The 19,669-nt window shown below is 40.8% G+C and overlaps 2 protein-coding genes across 2 annotated transcripts; one reads left to right on the top strand and one right to left on the bottom strand.

Moving 5' to 3' along the window:
- The first annotated feature begins 180 nt into the window (after positions 1 to 180).
- On the top strand, positions 181 to 7,291 carry psmc2 (proteasome 26S subunit, ATPase 2). The gene is made up of 12 exons (XM_071518516.1): positions 181 to 337; positions 609 to 646; positions 765 to 846; positions 1,027 to 1,126; positions 1,826 to 1,957; positions 2,080 to 2,152; positions 2,810 to 2,905; positions 3,768 to 3,932; positions 4,116 to 4,203; positions 4,971 to 5,173; positions 5,898 to 5,994; positions 6,997 to 7,291. The coding sequence occupies exons 1-12, from the start codon at positions 268 to 270 to the stop codon at positions 7,152 to 7,154; spliced, it is 1,302 nt and encodes a 433-aa protein (XP_071374617.1). The 5' UTR covers positions 181 to 267; the 3' UTR covers positions 7,155 to 7,291.
- LOC139643378 (prestin-like) lies at positions 7,258 to 19,390 on the bottom strand (the record flags this gene model as incomplete). The annotated part of the gene is made up of 11 exons (XM_071518515.1): positions 7,258 to 9,034; positions 9,541 to 9,595; positions 10,021 to 10,224; positions 11,669 to 11,782; positions 12,579 to 12,671; positions 12,797 to 12,866; positions 14,133 to 14,239; positions 14,372 to 14,467; positions 16,355 to 16,432; positions 16,688 to 16,801; positions 19,243 to 19,390. Coding segments are annotated over 11 exons (1,228 nt in total), but the record flags the coding sequence as incomplete, so codon positions are not given.
- Positions 19,391 to 19,669: the final 279 nt, after the last annotated feature.

Raw genomic sequence — 19,669 nt, 5'->3', positions numbered from 1 at the left:
GTAGTATTGCCTCTCGGTGAAATATCTAATATTATCGCCTTTGAATGTACAACGATGTGTTAATGTTTACGATAGAACATTATAGTTTTATTAGACGCAAATATGTTTTGTCAGCAGTGGTCCGGCATCAATAAAACTCCGACCTTTATTTCCGGTCAACTGTGCACAGTAGCGGAAGTTCAAACCTGCTGTGTAATTGTACAGTTGCCGACTGCCGAGGTAGCTAATTTTTTCGTGAGCTAGCTACATTTTATTCCTAGATTAAATATGCCGGATTATTTGGGAGGCGACCAAAGGAAGGTCAAAGAAGAGGAGAAGGATGACGGGCCCATCAGAGGTAAATATATCTGAAAATAGTAAAGAGAACATCATTAGTTACTAACCCAGCTAACCTAGCTTAGCTCGCTGCTTATTGCTAGGTTATTTCATATGGCTAAAATAACTGTTACCTTTGAGTTAAAATAACATGTAGTATGTTTACAAAGCATAATACGAGTTAACAGGTTATATGAGAAGACGTAACTTTATGTCCAAGAAATGTATGTCGTTTTGTCGATTCATCGTCAGAGTTCAAACTCATGACTGTTGTTTTTTCATCTTCATAACAGCTTTGGATGAGGGGGACATTGCCCTGCTGAAAACCTATGTAAGTATAGTCTTAGCAAACAAAGACAATTATTGTTATCTACTTGTGAGACAGAAATTGGGCATATTTGGCTAGTTAATGAAGCTTCTGTAATGTCATATCTGCTGTGTGTCAACAGGGCCAAAGCACATACTCCAGACAGATCAAACAAGTGGAAGATGACATCCAGCAGCTGCTCAAGAAGATCAATGAGCTGACCGGTATGTGATTTTGGCATTTGTGTCTGTAAACTACAGCTGACTGACAGTCCAACAGTGTTTTCTTCCATGACTGGTGACAGCAGAAGATCCATCAGCATGCCTCAGTTGGTTTCAGCCTGTATGCCTGGATGCTGGGTTGTGTGTTTTTTAAGTCACTGTCATGTTGTGTGGCTCTGCTAGGCATTAAGGAGTCGGACACCGGCCTGGCTCCTCCGGCGCTCTGGGATCTGGCTGCTGACAAACAGACTCTGCAGAGTGAGCAGCCGCTGCAGGTGGCAAGGTACGGCAAGACGTTCATCATCTCTCCCAAAAGTTTCTGGATTATTCTGCATCTTGATGTAGCAAATAATACATCCATCCTCCTAGAATTATTGCATTAAAACTTGGTATAGCACATAAAACATCAATCTTTGAGTGGTAGCGCCTAACAAGTGTTTTACCATGTTACCTGATGTATCAAAGACATCTAATGCTTTTGTATGTGTATTTTAGGGCTGCAACTAACAATTATTTTCATTGTCGATTAATCTGTCGATTATTGTCTCGATTCATCGATTAGTTGTTTGGTCTATAAAATGTCAGAAAATGGTGAAAAATGTGGATCAGTGTTTCCCAAAGCCCAAGATGACGTCCTCAAATGTCTTGTTTTGTCCACAACCCAAAGATATTCAGTTTACTGTCATAGAGGAGTAAAGAAACCAGAAAATATTCACATTTAAGAAGCTGGAATCAGAGAATTTTGACTTATTTTTCTTAAAAAATTACTCAAACTGATTAATCAATTATCAAAATAGTTGGCGATTAATTTAATAAATGACAACTAATCGATTAATCGTTGCAGCTCTAGTGTATTTGTTTCTTTTTTTTCTTTTTCCATCATCACATGTGATGGGAGTAATGTGTGTGCGGAATATGCTAGAATCCAGCAACACATGCCTGTTTTCTGTGTATTTGACCAGTTTTGTGATTATGCTAACAGATGCACAAAGATCATCAACGCAGACTCGGAGGATCCCAAGTACATCATCAATGTGAAACAGTTTGCCAAGTTTGTGGTGGACCTGAGCGACCAGGTGGCTCCGACTGACATAGAGGAGGGCATGAGAGTCGGGTAAGACAGAATTATTATTCAAACATATCAAATATTATTAAAAATCACACCTAGGCCACCTGTCTGATTACAGTCTTTGCCTACGCTGAGATTTTTAACACTTTACATGTGTCTCTTTTCAGTGTTGACAGGAACAAGTACCAGATCCACATTCCTCTGCCTCCTAAAATCGACCCCACCGTCACCATGATGCAGGTATGAAATATTATGTAAACAGTAAAATCTGTTCACATGTACCGCACTTTATATCTCAATTCCAATATAAAAAAAAAACCACAGATTTGTATTTGATAAATATCATGTAGTGCTAGGCCTCAAAGGGGCTCAGATCCACAGGGACTGAGCCTGAAGAAGTAGTGAGTCTTGACTGGCTGTGGAAAAATGATGAACTCATCAGAACTGTACCAATGTTTTGTATTTATTTTAAGCAGGGGTAGGAACCAGTTTCAGGGACAAAAACTGAAAATGAACAATATTGTTGGTGTAGTAGCCTGAAATTTAACTGGTTTCTAACATTCTGGAACATAACCATTATGATTTAGGCCAGGAAAGTGGTTAAAAACGTTCCTCTTACTCTGATCAATTATATCAAAACAATATATTGAGTTGCCACTCAATAACACTACAAGCACTTAAAGCACAAAGCTTTTACTCTTGCATAATGAAAAGTGTCTTCATTCAACAGAGGTATTGAAATAAGTATTGTTATAAAACTGTTAATTTCAGCACCAGTATTGAAAAATTTTCAATAATCCTCAGTCCCATTATTGAATCCCCCCCAGCAGTTGATTATAGACGCTGTAGTTCTTCCTCACACAGCTCTAATAATGCCTCTTCCTCCATGTCTGGTAGGTGGAGGAGAAGCCTGATGTGACCTACAGCGATGTGGGTGGATGTAAGGAGCAGATAGAGAAGCTGAGGGAGGTGGTGGAGACTCCGCTGCTGCATGTGAGTATTCACCTACAGTCTGTACCTCTTCCTTATTGTGACTGTTACAGTGTAGACTAAACTGATGTTACACTCTATAATGGATCTTTTTTTGGTGACTTCATATCTATTCTAGGATGTAATATCTATATCTGATAGCAATATGAATTGACAGCAATGTTGAACCAGACCCAGAGTAACAATAACAAAAGACGTCACATCTGTTCTTATAGCTACACTTCTCCCACTTGTTTCCAACACATTTCAGTTACAGTCTGTCACTGACTTTTGACTAAATTGGGGCGACTCCCCAAATACCAACCAAGTCTAGTATTTGTCTTTGTATCCATCGTTGTCTCGTTGTCCTCCATGTTAACTCTGCTCAGCCAAGCTGCCATGACACCGAAATTATGACAGTTGTCTCAGGTGAATGACATAAGATTTACTTGTTGTCATGGCAACGCTGACAAATTACAACATGCAGGTCTCATGCCTCAGGATCAGATTTTGTACCTCCATACCCATGTGATCCAGATCAGAATTGGAAGAATGAGACTCCATGCAGCTTTTTGCTGTTCACACTGATTAGAAAACATCAGATCTGTGTCACATAGGTGAGGAAAAATCAGAATTGTGAGACTTTGAGCCACAGTGTGAACGTATACTTGCTGTTGACCTAATTCAGCCAAATATCTGTTATTTTGCTGCCCGCTTTATATACCCATAATGCACACCTTTCATCTCTCCATTGATTCATTCTAAATCCAGACTCAAGTTTCCAGTTCAGTCCAGTTTACACCAGTTAATGAAACAGAGCTCCTCTATTCCATGTGGAAGCGACTGCAGACTGATCTTCCCTCCTGTGCTTTGCTTTTCTCTCCAGCCTGAGCGCTTTGTGAATCTGGGTATCGAGCCTCCTAAGGGCGTGCTGCTGTTCGGGCCGCCCGGCACAGGAAAGACGCTGTGCGCCCGAGCCGTGGCCAACCGCACCGACGCCTGCTTCATCAGAGTCATCGGCTCCGAGCTGGTGCAGAAGTACGTGGGAGAGGTGAGTCTGCCGGCAGATAAATGATATGACTGATGATGATAAACGCACTCCCCGCTCTTGAGCAAGGCATTGAACCCCCCCCCCCCTTCCCCCAATTAGACTGATGTGAATGTTGATGGATGTAAATATTTACTCATAACATTGTGTAATCCCTGTCTTTCTCCTTTCTTTCTCTGTTCCCAGGGAGCCAGGATGGTGCGTGAGCTGTTTGAGATGGCGAGGACCAAGAAGGCCTGCCTCATCTTCTTTGATGAAATTGATGCTATTGGAGGTAGAGTTCGGTGCACAGTCCCATTCTATTATTTCTATTATACCTTCTGTAAAGTCAGATACGTGGCCCACAAAATGCAATGTATATCTGTTTTATGATTCTTTAAACATAGCTTAAACACCCTTAAACCCTATTCACACGGGACTAATGTTACCTGGAGACGTGAAGTGATTTGTAATAATCATTGTTGATTTTAATTCCGTGCGAAACTGATTTCAGTTGTAATTTGTTTTAGTGTGCAAGTAATTTCTGTGTTCCTCCATGAAATAATAATATAAACTTTATGTAGTACTTGTAAAAAAAAAAAGCAATAATGACAGAAAGTAAAAATAAGCTAAAATGTTAATGACAATGATAATATGTTAAAATAAAGTTCAGTATAAACCATGCAAGTAATATCATGAAAATGCCTTTTTCTACGAATGGAAAAATGGAGGCAGTAGTAGAATCTCTACAGGAAGTTTTTTTTAGTGCATTTTTTGCACAAACCTCAAGTTTTGCTTTGGTAAACTGGGAAATGAATTGTAAAATCTTGACCTTTTTATACAGTTGTAACCATGGCAACATTGATTTCTATGAATTTCATTATCTTGGGCAAATGTGTTTCACGAAACAAAGAGTGTGGGTGGTAATTCATTAATAACATGAGGTCCCAACATAACACCAGTCCTGTGAATAGAGCTTTAGACCAAGAAAGCACCTTGTGGAAGATATTTCCTGTCTTCCATGTAACTGAGAAACTCTTCTGTCACTTCTGACCCTGCCAGGCGCTCGTTTTGACGACGGCGCCGGAGGAGACAACGAGGTCCAGAGGACGATGCTGGAGCTCATCAACCAGCTGGACGGCTTCGACCCGCGAGGCAACATCAAGGTGCTGATGGCCACCAACAGGCCCGACACCCTGGACCCGGCGCTCATGAGGCCCGGCCGCCTGGACAGGAAGATCGAGTTCAGCCTGCCGGACCTGGAGGTGAGCACCACATCCTGGGCCGGTCCGGACTGGGGGATCACAAACTGGCTTATAGAGGATGTGATCAGGAACAAATGACAAAACAAAACCAGGACAGCAGCAAGCTACTATCACAAATTAAAGAGTGTTGATTCAAAAATTGAAATTCTGGGGTGAAAAGGGGAAAAGCTGAAATCGCATCTCTGGTAACTTGTTCCCTTTTGACTTGGGAATCATACTATAAAGCAAGGAATCTCTGTCTGTATGTGTGTCCTTCACATATCTCGAGAACCGTTCGTCCGATCTACTTCACACTTGGCGGGTGTATTGCTGGGCACCCAAGGACGTGCAGTGTCGAGTGTGAAGTTGTTTGGATGAGCGGTTCTCGAGAAAGCTGCAAGCAACAATACCGGAGACCAAGCAATCGGCCCGACACTGCACTAGTTTATTTAAAAAGTGAAAGACGACACTTTGCCTTCCCACCATCCCCCTTGCAACAGTCTAGGAAACTGCACTGTCATGCACAGTTGTCATGATTATAGCCAGGAATGGGATTACACCCTCTTCTATTTATTTAATATATTCTCTACAAAATAGTCTCATTTGAATCTCTTTTTGTCTGGGATAATTATAGATTCCCCTCTCAGTGTGGATCCTTCCAGTTTCATTCTTGTCAATTCTTGTCAACGATCAATACATGAAACTCTTCCTATAAAAAGGGATCTCATTTGGTTCTGTGTTTCAGGGTCGTACGCACATCTTTAAGATCCACGCCCGCTCCATGAGTGTGGAGAGAGACATTCGCTTCGAGCTGCTGGCTCGTCTCTGCCCCAACAGCACCGGTAAGAACACAGTCACCTCCTGTCCTCTGGCACAGGCTCAAAACTCATTTTCACACTAATGTTTGGGTGCTGAATCACATCCACTCTTCCATGTCTTCCTCCTCATCTACCTCCTGTAATTTTACTCTTGAAAAAAAATCCCTTCTACCTCTTCTTTCTTACATGATCATTCCAGGGTTACAGGAATACCGTTTGGCCATTTGTCTCTGAACCTTGAAATTCTTATTGGTTGCTTTGTGATGTTTGTAATCTAGGAATTGAAGCTCATTCTGCTGTTGTACTAATTGAAAGTAGTGTTGAAACAATTAGTCGATCGACAGAACATGAATCGACTACAATTTTGATAATCGTTTAGTCGTTTTAGTCATTTATCAAGTAGAAATACCAAAGATTTGCTGGTTACAGCTTCACAAATGCTGAGATTTCCTGCATTTCTCAGTTTCATATCATTATAAAATGAATAATTTGGGGGGTTTTTTGACTGGTGGTCAGACTAAGTAAGACATTTTAAGACATCAGTTTGGGCTCTGGTAACTTATTATGGCCATTTGTCATTTTTTACATTTTATAGACTAAATGATTTGTTTTTCTATAGACTAAATGGATTAATCGCTAATGGAAATGATTCTTTAAGTTGCTCTGGAGAAGACTGTAAATGCCTAAAAATCTTTTATTTTTAGGCATTATTATTATATATCTATTTTGTTCAGTGGTGTAGTACTGATGAGTGGCCACACAGGTGCAGTGTAGCATCATATTCAGTCACAGATGTACTGGTGTGGCAATGGAAATTTTTGGGTTGATTTACCCTCCAGATAATACAGATTATATCTGAGATACGGAGGAAGAAAGATCAGTCTTTTGAAATCCAACAAAAACAAACACTGAACAATAATTTTCCAAATGCATCGGAAAGTTGACATTTTTGCATATTGGCTTATAATGAAGTTTAGATGTAAAAGACCAAGATGAAGTGGCGCTGTGTTGTGTGTCTCCTCCCAGGCGCTGAGATCCGCAGCGTGTGCACGGAGGCCGGCATGTTCGCCATCCGAGCGCGCAGGAAGATCGCCACGGAGAAAGACTTCCTGGAGGCCGTCAACAAGGTCATCAAGTCCTACGCCAAGTTCAGCGCCACGCCCAGATACATGACCTACAACTGAGGTCGCTCTCTGTCTGTGTGTGTGTGTTCACGCTTTGGATTTTTATTGTGGAAAAGGAGCTGAAAGTTGAGTTAAAAAACAATATTCTGTCTTTTTGTCGTCATTCTCGATCAGTTAAAAATAAAGTTTATTCCGGAGTTTTGTGTCCACTGAGTCTCAAGCACTGCAGGATGTGAAATGACACTTTGTGAGCCTGGAATCATAAGGTTCTGTCTGACAAAATTGAGTTAGTTTAGTCCACATATTCATGATCTTTGAATGCCACGTTATGCCTGTGTCTTATTTAACCAAAAAAAAAGAATCTTTAGGGGTTAAATATTTAAAAAGATACACTGCAAACAAGTCCACAAGTCTATTATTGAGTCCTAAAATTGTCATTTTCTTAAAACAAGTGAAACAATTTGCCAATTGGGTTAGACAATTTCACTTGTTTCCAGTGCAAATCAAGAATTTTGTAGAATCAAGTGTAATTTTCTTGATATTCTGGCTTGTGTGACTCATTTCTAGAAAAATTCCTGAAACAAGTGAAACTGCACTGGAGTTATCTCACCTCATTGGCAGAATTTTTCTTGTTTTAAAGAGTAACTAAGCCCCAAAAACATTTATTTTTTTATTATGTATTTATTAGTGTTGTTGATGGATTCAGGTCCAAATTTGCAGGGTAGAGGCACTTCAGACAAAACTCTGCCATTTAGTCACTCTTTAAGAAAGATAAGATTTGAAGGTTAAATGTGAGACTAAATGACTTGTTGAGATGGAGGTTTTTTGCAGTGTAGAACCTTAAAATTACAAGCTCACAATGTGGTAAATGTAAAAGGCATACTGTGTTATAATACATATAACAGCACATCGAAAGCGTTTAAAAAAAAAAAAAAAGCAATAAAAAAAAATAGTGGTGAAATTCAAATGCACATTCACAAAATATACAGTACTATAAAAAGTTGCACTGATTGTGACTCAAACAGCAGCACCTCTGTACCTGCTAAAGTAACACTAACACATGAACATACTGCAAAGTGACCAGTGATGGTGGTCCTGCTGGCTTGAATACATAAATACACAGAGTGCAATAGACAGTTGAAATATAACACTTGAATATTCAGCAGGAGAAAACATCTCAGTAACTCTAAACATCTGATACTAAAATAGACGAGACAGTAGAAGCAGCTTCTGGTCAGTTTGTGCTGGAAGATCGACAGAGCCGGTCAATTTACATAGTTTTCCACCACTAATTGGACTCTCACAGGAGTCACTTGACCAAGGCAAAAGAAGCTTGCTTATAAACAATTCCTTCTCTCGGAGCTCCAGCATTACAGTGAAAAGTGTTCTAGAAATGTAAAACAACTAGAAAGTCTATATCTAAATAATTCACTCTCAGCACACACTGCCGAGAGGAAACACAGGAATCAGGCTGTGGGAATGTTAGCTAGAAACTAAAATCCAGAAATTCTTAATACATAATTTTCTCAGGAAAAAACGGCCTTCCATGTCGCTCTCATTTTATAAAACCCTAGGTAAAAAAGGTTGTCCAACGCTGTGGAGCGCTTCATGAAAGGGAAACCCCTCCCACCTGGGCTGCACAGGGCTGCAAAACACTCGTGGACTCATTTCGAGTCCACGAGTCCTCCTGCCACTCCAAATCCGTCAAGCTCCTCCTGCAGCCGGGCGCGGCTCCGCTCTCGTCTTTTCCTTGCTGCGATTCGGCCCTCCGCCCCTGATGTCATCGTGTTATCAGGTGGTTTGATTGGCCGGAGCGTCGGCTGGGCGGGACGTCAGGTGCTGACAGTGCAGCACGGCATCGTGGACGGTGGGGAACACCATGTCAGGGGTCACGACCCCCGTGAAGAACTGTAAGGTGTCCAGCTCCGACAGCAGAGGTCCTGGTGGAACGAAGCAGAGACACAAGATATGTCAAAACCAGTCAAAAGTTTTTAATTCTCTTAAAGCCATTTTGAACTAAAGGCTTCTGCTTAAATGTTTGTTTCTTAGACAAATATAAATAGTGAAGTTGATCTTATGTATGAATTTCTTTCCAAAGCCTTTGCCTTTCCATCAAGGCAAAGGGCGGCTACTTTAAAGAATCTAAAATATAAGATAGTTTTGATTTGTTCAACACTTTTTTGGTCACTGCATAATTCCATTTGTGTTATTTCATAGTTCTGATGTCTTTACTATTATTGTAAAATGTGGAAAATGGTAAAAACAAAGAAAAATGTGAAACACTTTTAAACAGAAACACAGAGTCTACTTCTCAGGTTGGACTGACATCTACTGGTTATAAAAATCATGCGACTGCAACTGCAATCTGCCATTGGCTGATCCATGAAACAGGAAACCTACATCACAGGTAACCAAGATCAGACATTAACCAACAGGCTTTACTTACTGCTGCATCCAGCTATGAACACCTCAACATCCACTGCAGCATATTCCTTGATCACCTGCAGAGACAGAGACGCAAATTAAATGACATGAGAGCAGAGCTGGAAATCGATAGATCAAAACCGGTTCTGAAACTTCAAATTCTTCTAAAACTTCTAAAACAATGTTTCAGAGTTTGAAGGAGAGCACACTTCATTTTTTGTGTAACATTTGTACGTCAAATGCTTTTCTACATATTCACATTATTCTGATTTTAGATATTTCAAACACTATTGTGACAATTCTTTCTCTGAACTAGCGACAAACAGGATTCACTGAAGTTGTTCTCTGCCCTACATCTGGGTCCCCGACCCACCAATTGAGAAACCTGTTGCTGTAGCACATTTCTAGCCTGAAATGGAAAACGGCCTCCAAGAATATTTTTCGTTTAAACTGACAGAACTTAACACTATCCGATAAACGAGTGAAGAAAGGAGGAACGTACCGATTTCACGGCCTTGGCTCCCACCGAGTCGACGAAGCAGACGGGGGTCCAGTCCAGCACGATGCAGCGGACCGAGCACAGCGGCTCCAGGAAGACCGCTTCCTCCGAGTCCGACTCGCTGTGTCTGTCCGCCAGCTGGCCGTTCCTCTGCTCCTCCGTGTGGTTATAGGACAAAACCTCGTGGGTCACGCCCTTCTCCTTGTCCTGGAACCAATCAAAACACAGGAATGAGGGGAAGTGTCTGATGATATTCATAGTGTGACAGGCTTGAGCTGATATTCGATAATATTTAGTGAATATCGCGATATTCGATAAAAAAAAGTCTACTAGTGGAAGGATAGTGGAAAAACTAAAATTGAAAGTTGCAAGGAAATGACATTTCAGTGGAGTCTTGCTTGCGTAATTCAACGTATTTCTGGTTGAAACAGGATGTTGGGAGAGACTATTGATGCGGGGAGAGACTATTCAAAAGTGTTCAAAAGTTCAAAAATGTTAATCCTGAGCAAGATTCTTCCAGATTCTTCAAAAAATGAAAACATTTCCAACCCATTAGATCTTTTTCTCTCTCGCCTCTTTGGCTTCCTGACGTCACCTTACAGGATTTATGGGTATCGAAGTCGACAAAATTTGAAATTTCTAGTTACCTCTCGCTGCCATTTGGGGGCGCCGATGTGCGAAGTTGCCTAGCGCAGCTTCAAGTTCACGTTCAATAATTTATTGCCATGTGAACCGAAGTTTATAGGAATTTGTGTCGGTACAGCTCAGGTTAAAAACAGATACAGGAATCAACATAATACTTCAACAGCTTCTTTGTCAATACACATCTCAGATTTCTCTCTACACAATGCCCAGGCCCAAGCAACATGGACTGAGTGTCACTTTAACTCAGAGGTGTGACCGAGTCCCAAGTCAGTCTCAAGTCTTGAGTCACAAGTCTCAAGTCAAGTCCCAAGTCTAAATGTAGATTACCAAGTCAAGTCCAAGTCAAGTCCATGTCATTAATGTCAAGTCTCAAGTCTAAATGTAGAACAGAACAAATCAAGAGTCTAGTATCAATTTAATATCTTAAAGAAAACTAAATATCTAGGACTTTTCAATGCAATATGGTTTCAGTAGGATAAAAACTTGGTAAGAGCATCATGAGTTTGATTTCTATAATCAGTTTCAACTTCAATAAATTCAATCATTCCATACAAATTCAGAAAACAGAATTTAAATTCAGTCGTCTGCTGGAACAAATCTCATCACTTTCAGTCATTTACACAAACACAAGATCTCAAGTCAAGACTTTGGAAATCTTTTCAAGTCATCAGAGTACAAGTCAAAGTCAAGTCCCGAGTCACCGGAACCCGAGTCAAGTCAAGTCCCAAGTCTTCTCTTCATGCATCAAGTCGAGTCTCAAGCAGGTAAAACTGTGACTCAAGTCTGACTCGAGTCCCCGCCCCTGCTTCTGACAGGATGAGCGTCACCAGTCTTTCCTAACCCTGTCCAGATCTACACAAGAATCTACATCAATGACTCTGGCACTTCAAACCGCCCCTCCTTCAGATGTTCTGACGACAGTGTAAACACGCGGCGTGTTGCAACAAGCATCAAGGAAGCGAGGGAGGAACGGAGAGATATTACAGAAGAGACTTTGGCACCTCACCTCGACTCGCAGCTTCAGCGGAGAACTCAGACTGTGGTTTCCCTTCTGCTTGCTCTCCCTCAGCTTTTTTCGGGCTTTCCGGGCGGCTTGCAGGTGCGCAGGGTTTACACCTGTCTGTGAATGTTTTGGTGTAGAGAGCATGAGGTTAGGGAACTATAATAGTGCGGCTCAAAGGACAGCGAGGTCTCAGTTCCTCTCTTATATGACCCGATCTCGGCATAATAGAAACCAAATACAGAAACTATTTCAAACCCTAGCTTCCCAAAACAACCACTTTTCTACTGTTGGCGACTTGGCGGGTTCACCGAATTTCTCTAAATCCTCTTCTTCAAAATATGTCCACTGTAAATATTTGTATATTAAACGGTTCTTACATAAACTCTATGAAGAAATCATTAAGTAATATAATAAGTGACTTGTTCTCTTCTCCAAAAGTTGTTATAAATATTTTACTATGAAAAGGTTTTTTTATATCCACTCCATTCAGAAGTTTCTGAGAATGAATGGCCAATTATTTAATAATTGAATTCTGGTTTCAGTTTATATTTTAAACTGATTACTAACTTGAAACTAATTGTGTTTTAATCCTCGTACTTATATTTAATTCACATCAAGCTTTGTTTTATCACGTGTTTTATTCTGTCTACTGATTTTATTTTTGATATTTTTCTTTTTCAGTTTTATGTGACTTTGTAACTCTGTTTTTAATAAGTGCTATACAAAAAAACGTAATTATTATTATAAACTGAAACAAAAATATAGTTTACCAATACTGAGGTTATTGGCTATGGTCAAGAAGTTAAAATAAATAGCAGCATACTCCGTCCACATGCACATTCACATGCTTATTCACGCACACACACACACACACACACACACACACACACACACACACAGCGGCTGAGCTTACCTTCTCTTTGAGGGTGTTCACATAAAGATCGCTGTTGGCAAAGTAGATTGAAGAGTTGGAGTGGAAAATCTTAATCCCCGCACATTCAGCGGCCTGGGAGCGAGACACAGAGACTCAGTCACAGGCTGTCAGAGTCTGGGCCAGCAGCACTTAATCCAACAGTGTTAAACACACACACACACACACACACACACACACACACACACACACACACTCACCTCTTCATATTCGTCCACGTCGCAGTACAGACCTGAGCCGGGAACCTGGCCCAGGATGGCAGTTTTGGGGCTGGAGAACAGAGAACAGAGAACAACAGTCTTTGGTCAAACAGCATTTACAAGTAATTCAATCTTCGTTTGCTTTGCTCCACCCACCTGGAGTGCCAGGTGGGTGGAGTTTTAGTACTCCTATATGGCCTCCTACCAAAAAGCTGTTAAAAGACTTATTTGTACATACTATTTGACTCATGTCTGGTACACATAATTACAATATAAAGTCACAATGTCTAGATTTAATTAGGGTTAGACTAATATATCAGTTTGCTGATATTGGCCTTTTACTAAATAACAGATACAAGTCAGTCAGTGTCATCCAACTCTGATGTGATGGAAGTTCCTCCCTGACCAAAACTACTGTCTGTAAAACCTGACATGGAGTTTTATTTCCTCTGCACATTTTATTTATTCATTTACATTTTCAATAATGTTTCTTGTAAATCAATTCTTCATTTAAAGGCCTAATGTATCCCATAGTTTCCCCTTCCATTGAATAGGTGTGGTGGGTCTCCCTGCCTTAAAGAGCTGCTGACACTAAAAGAATTTCATCAGTCTGGGTTTCAGTGGAGAGTTTTAGTGTCCCATGATGCTCTCAATGCTGTTTCAGAGGCTTTTTCATCCTGACAAGATCATCAGCATCAAAATGGTCAAGTTTAAAGATACTGAATATTGGCTCGCAGCTGCAGATTCAATACAGAAATCTGGGTATCAGCACTGGCTTTCAAAAATCCAGTCAAACTCTACATCAAATAAAACATTTTAAATAGTGTAATGGTCAAATCAGTAGACACTGTCTTCACTTAACAAGAATTTCTCAAATGACACAACTTTTCGGTCAAGCGAACTTCGTCAGGTATCTGAATAAACAATACAATGAGGCCTGTTTATATAGGGGAACAGGAAATAAGATGGTCCAATCATAGGGCCAAGGTAATCAGGTAACCTCCTGGTAGAAATCAGTGCCTAGTGAGGTACAAGGGTCCATCCAGGTGGCAAGGTATGGCAATCAAAAAATTAATTAACAATCAGAAAAGTTTTTACATCCATAAATAGCATAGTCGCTTGACCGAAACATTGTGTCATTTAATAAATTAAATGTGCGGGAGATTTTACTTTGTCCTGCTCCTCCGATGCACCTGGCGCATACGGTAGTGCAAAGATCACCTTTTTGTTAAACAGTGTAATAGAAACTTCATTTGCACCACAGATACACACTTGTTTTCAGTTTCCAAGCATGACACAGCAGAAACCGATAACAGGTATTTGCCATCATCAGTACCTCTGTGTCCTGTAGATGACGGTCAGTATGGCGAAGGTGAGGGCCACCAGCAGGCCGTAGTCCAGACCCAGCAGCACCGACGCTGTGAAGGCCACCAGCCAGATCGCCTACAGACAGAAACAGACAGATACAGAAAACAGACCAGCATGAAGATTTACAGACAGGCTCAACCGGTCCAACAGACCTTATAGACACAGACAGAGTGCCGTCTGTCCCGTCCCTCCGCCTGTCAGACTCACCAGTTCCACTCTGCTGGTTCTCCACAGAGCAGGAATGTCCCGGGTCTGTTTGAACATCCCCAGCAGGTTCACCATGATGATGGCCGCCAGCGCAGTCTGCACAGGACACACAGGGTTAGAGACAGACAATATAACAGCATAGAATAGAATACAATAGAATACAATAGAACAGTGATTCTCAACCTTTTTCATGTCAAGGACCCCTAATTTAGTCCACATTAGTGCCACGGACCCCCATTTGATGAGATTTTGTGTCTCGGACCTAAATCTGAGAATTTGTCCAGAATCCCATGACTATCTGTATTTTAGGTCGAGAGATAAGAGTGATACTATGACAAAAATAGCCGTTGTTCTACTTTCTCTAATTGTGTTAACTTCTTGTAAATTAAATAATGCTGAAGTTCATCAATTTGCTGGGGACCGCTTGGAGCCCTCTCAAGGACCCCTAGTGGTCCCCGGACCCCACATTGAGAACCACTGCAATAGAATACAATACAATACAATACAACTGAATAAACCAGAACAGTATGGAATAGAACAGTATAGAGCAGAGCAGAGCAGAACAGAACAGAACAGAATAGAATAGAATAGAATAGAACAGAGCAGAACAAATCAATATGGAATAGAACAGAACTCAATAGAATACAATAGAATAGACCAGAACAGATCAAAACAGAACACAGTGGAATAGAACAGAAGAAAGTAGAACAGAAGAGAACAGAACAGGACAGAACAGAAGAAAGTAGAACAGAAGAGAATAGAACAGGACAGAACAGAATAGAACATGACAGAACAGAACAGAACAGAACAGAATAGAATAGAACAGAGCAGAACAGAATAAACCAGAACAATATGGAATACAACAGAACTCAATAGAATACAATAGAATAGACCAGAACAGATCAAAACAGAACACAGTGGAACAGAACAGAAGAGAGTAGAACAGAACAGAATAGAACAGGACAGAACAGAATAGAACACAGCAGAACAAAACAGAACAATATGGAATAGAACAGAACTCAATAGAATACAACAGAATAGACCAGAACAGATCAAAACAGAACACAGTGGAATAGAACAGAAGAGAGTAGAACAGAGCAGAAAAGATACAGATAAAAGATAAAGATAAAATAGAACAGAATAAAACAGAACAGAATACAATACAATAGGACAGGGGTCAGCAATTAGGTTCAACCATGGGCCAGTTTTTTCATGATTTTTCATTGGGGGGCCGTTACGCAGGCCTATATGTTTTTTTTTATTTATTTCTTTTAATTCATTTACGAATTAAATAGATTAAATAGATTTATAACAGTGTTAAGGACTGTATCTGAGGGGGAATAAATGGCATCAACACACCATGTCTGTTTGACTGCCAACCATTTGTGTTTGTGAAGAACAAATCTGTTATGGTTATATAGGCTAAAGCTGTGGAATTAAAACAGTTGTTAGAATTCACACATTAAACTTTAATTTCTGGTAGGTTTAATTTCAGCACCATGCACTGTTCAAATAGCAGCCTTAGTTTTATGGTGTGGGGGATAAATGTATAGCTGTAACAAGGTTATATTGCAATAATTGGGATTTACAGGAGCCTTGTGTTTATGTTATCTACAGTAGATTAGTGAAAAAAATATGTAAAAGATTTGATGTAAACTATTATAGTCAAAACTTTCATCAGGGGGCCAAATATTTTTTCTGCAGGGCCGAATTTGGCCCACGGGCCGCTATTTGCCTACCACTGCAATAGGACAACACAAAACAGAATACATAGAATAGAACAAGACAGAACCAAACAAAACATAATCGAACAAAACAGAACAGAACCTTCAACATTAATAGACTACACATTGTGAGTCTTACAAGGTGAAATATTACGTTTAACTCGTTTCCTGATTTGAATATGATTCTGGTGTAACTGTTACTTATCAGAACATAAATCTGTCACTGCAGCTTCACCAGACGGGAAGCTGCTCCACCCACCTGAGGGAGCGGCTGGAAGACGAAACCAATGGCCACCACCACCAGCAACACCACCAGAGATGCCAGCAGCCCTGCGATCTGAATACACACACACACACACACACACACACACACACACACACACACACACACACACACAGAGTGATAAGATAACTGTGTCAACACTATCCCATCAAGTCTCATTTAATCCTTCTTTGTGATTTTACAGCACCAATTAAGCCTTACTGAGACACTTGAATTTACTCAGAGGGTGTGTGTGTGTGTGTGTGTGTCTGTGTGGGTGTGTGTGTGTGTGTGTGTGTGTGTGTGCGTGTGTGTGTATGTGTGTGTCACCTGCGTCTTGCCTCCGGTGCTCTCCTGCACCAGGCTTCGTGACATGGAGCAGGTGATGGCAAAGGTTTGGAAGAAGGAACTGATGAAGTTGCACAGACCGAGGGCGATCAGCTCCTGAAGCAACACACAAACTGTTAGTCTCAACACATTAGAACTGTATTTAATTATATGAATATGCAAGTGTTGGTTCTCTGCAGGAAACAACCCCAAAACGCAAGGGTTTATGGGTATAAGGAGACGGATGTTGACGTCTGATAGCCAGCGGTTCCTAATGCTTGGGAAGCCTAGCAGAAAAAAAATCTTAAGTCTGAGACTGATGCTCATATTCAGCTATTTCTTCATGTGATCTTAATGAACACCAGAGAAGAAGAGACAGACAAGTCCATCATGTTTAGCTGAAGTTACAGGGACTGGAATCAGATTTGTCTCAACAAATCCAACTAAATCTCAGCTAAATCTCTCGCAGGATGACAGAACACCAAAACTCTCCAATAAACTACTTCTGAGTCCATGTGACTTTTGTTTACAAGCCCTGGTTCATTTATAATTAGGCAGTGTGAACCTAAATTAACCAAATACATAAATGCAAAAGAATAAGCTGTATCCACTGTGGTTCAGACCAAAGAAAGACAAGGGGCCCTATTAAAACGATCTGTAGCGCATGGTCTAAAGCGCATGGCGCAAGTGCATTTGGGGCGTGTCCAAATCCACTTCTGCTAGCTAAACAGCGCATAATCTGGGTGCAAAGTAAGGCACAAGGCGCAAAGGGGTTGTACTAAGTCCCTTAATTAATCATAGGTGTGTTTTGGGCGTAACATGAACTCAACCAATCAGAGTGTCATCTCCCATTCCCTTTAAAAGCCAGGTGCGCTTGCACCTTGGCGCATTGCTATTTAAATGGCGGATCACTCAGCTTTTGTCTGGACTACAGGCTTCTACAGCCAAGCAAAGACCAACAGACCGCATCAGTAACCTAATGTAGCCTAAAGGGAAAAACACCACAGCCGACCTCAAAACTTCATCTTTGGAAAAAAAACAGCATCTGTGTATATTTAATATATTGAAGTAATGGCTACGCCTCCATTTCCCCGTATATATTTTATTTTAGAAATAATACAATATATACGGGGAAACGGAGGCGTAGCCAGTATTAAATATTACAGGCACATTGCCAAACATGCTTGAGCAACATAACGGCACAAAGAACTGAGCAATTAAATGATAAAACAATAAGGAACAGACAGACAGAGAGAGAACGATAAGGTATTTAAAAAAAACATGACAGGCTCTTTCAATCATCATGAATTTACTGCATGGAATCCTTGGAATGCGCCATTACGCAACGCAGCTCACGTTTCCTACAGCCGACCTTACAGTGTTACATAGTGTTAAATCATAGGAAATAACCAGTATGGATAACATTTGCTAAATGTGAAATATTTTTATATATATATATAATGAGCTCTGTCCATTAAATCCTTTTGGGGACGTGCTTTACGCACGGATGTCCCATGGAAAAACAGAAGCACAATATTGCGCAATTAATCTTTCAGTTTATCCACAGACAGAATATCTCACGTTTCATGTGCAGGAGCTCTGTCTCATCACACTGTTGTTCTAAAGGTATGCCATCATATGTGTGAAATTACTTTACATGGAGTTTTGATTGCGCTGAGTTGGTCAGTGGAAGAAAGGAGGAGAAGGAGAGGGAGAGACTTCACATCTGTCTACCAACGCCCTGTAGCCCGTCATACTGGTGTAATTTGCGGGTATGTTGCAGGGAGAAAATTGAAAAAAATGTATTTTGGTACAATACTTGTTTTTTAGAATTCTGACAAGGCCTTTACTATTTTGCATGGTAACATTGTGTGTGTGTGTGTTTGAGAGAGAGAGAGAGAGAAAAAGAGAGAGAGAGAGAGAGAGAGAGAGGCGCATCTTACTATCTGAATAATGCGCCCTTTAAATAGGAAAATATTGCGCCATTGACTTTAGACCAGGTTTTTGTTGGTCGATGGCGCAATCGCTTTCCGCTGCCTCAAGATAGCAATGTGCCTGACCACACCTCAACTTCAACTTCAACTTCAACTTCAACTTTATTGTCCCCGATGGGAAATTTGTCTTGCAGCCAGGTAAAAACATAGAACACACAAAGACATAGGCACACGGACTCAGGTACAAAAAACATGATAAAATACATGAATACATCAAGTGACAACAGGAAACCTAGAGTATGTTTAGCCATCGCTAAAACCATCATCAGCCCCCAGCAGTTAAATGGGAAACTAATCATCAGCTGGGTCATCATGAGCATTTAACAGTTTGGTGGCCTGTGAAACACATCATTTTAAGACCAACACGCCCATGGGCGCAAAGATGGGCGCAAGTACATTTGCTATTTAAACAACGTGGGCGCTGGGCGTGAAAATGACAACTGCCTCGGTCGGAAACTAGCAAACACACGCTTTGCGCCGGGTGTAAGATAGAGCCTCAAGAAGTGTTTGATCTGGACAGGCTTCAGATCTCCAGTGTTGTACAAACAGACGTGTGAGACTCACCTGGTTGCCGTCCACGCTGTACCCGTGCTTCAGAGCGAAGATCTTGGCCAGAGAGATTCCCATCGAGAATCCCACGATCGCTATGGCGAAGGAATCCGTGACCAAGTTGGGTAAGAGAGAGAAGTCTGGAAGAGCAGGTGGGAGGAGCCTGGAAACACACAACAACACATTATTATTATTATTCTTATGAAAAATGAAAAACTCTATCTGTATCTCACACTGCAAAGACGCACTTAAACTCCCGCCCAATATGACGGTACATATTTGGTATGTAAATATTATGCAAATGATCCCAACCATGCTCTATGGCATTAAGGGTGCAATTGTGGACCTTATGTGGAATTCCATTACTTTTCCATGACTTTCCCAGCCTGAAATTCAGACTGAATTTCGACATGGTCACACACATACTAACACATGCACACAC

The sequence above is a fragment of the Centroberyx affinis genome, unplaced genomic scaffold (genome assembly GCF_046629955.1).
Source record: "Centroberyx affinis isolate AG114_WGS23_722 - 3 ecotype Tasmania unplaced genomic scaffold, CSIRO-AGI_Caff_v1 ptg000589l_1, whole genome shotgun sequence".
NCBI lineage: Eukaryota > Metazoa > Chordata > Actinopteri > Beryciformes > Berycidae > Centroberyx > Centroberyx affinis.
Note: the sequence above shows the minus strand (reverse complement) of the source record. Positions and strands in the feature narration are given on the sequence as shown.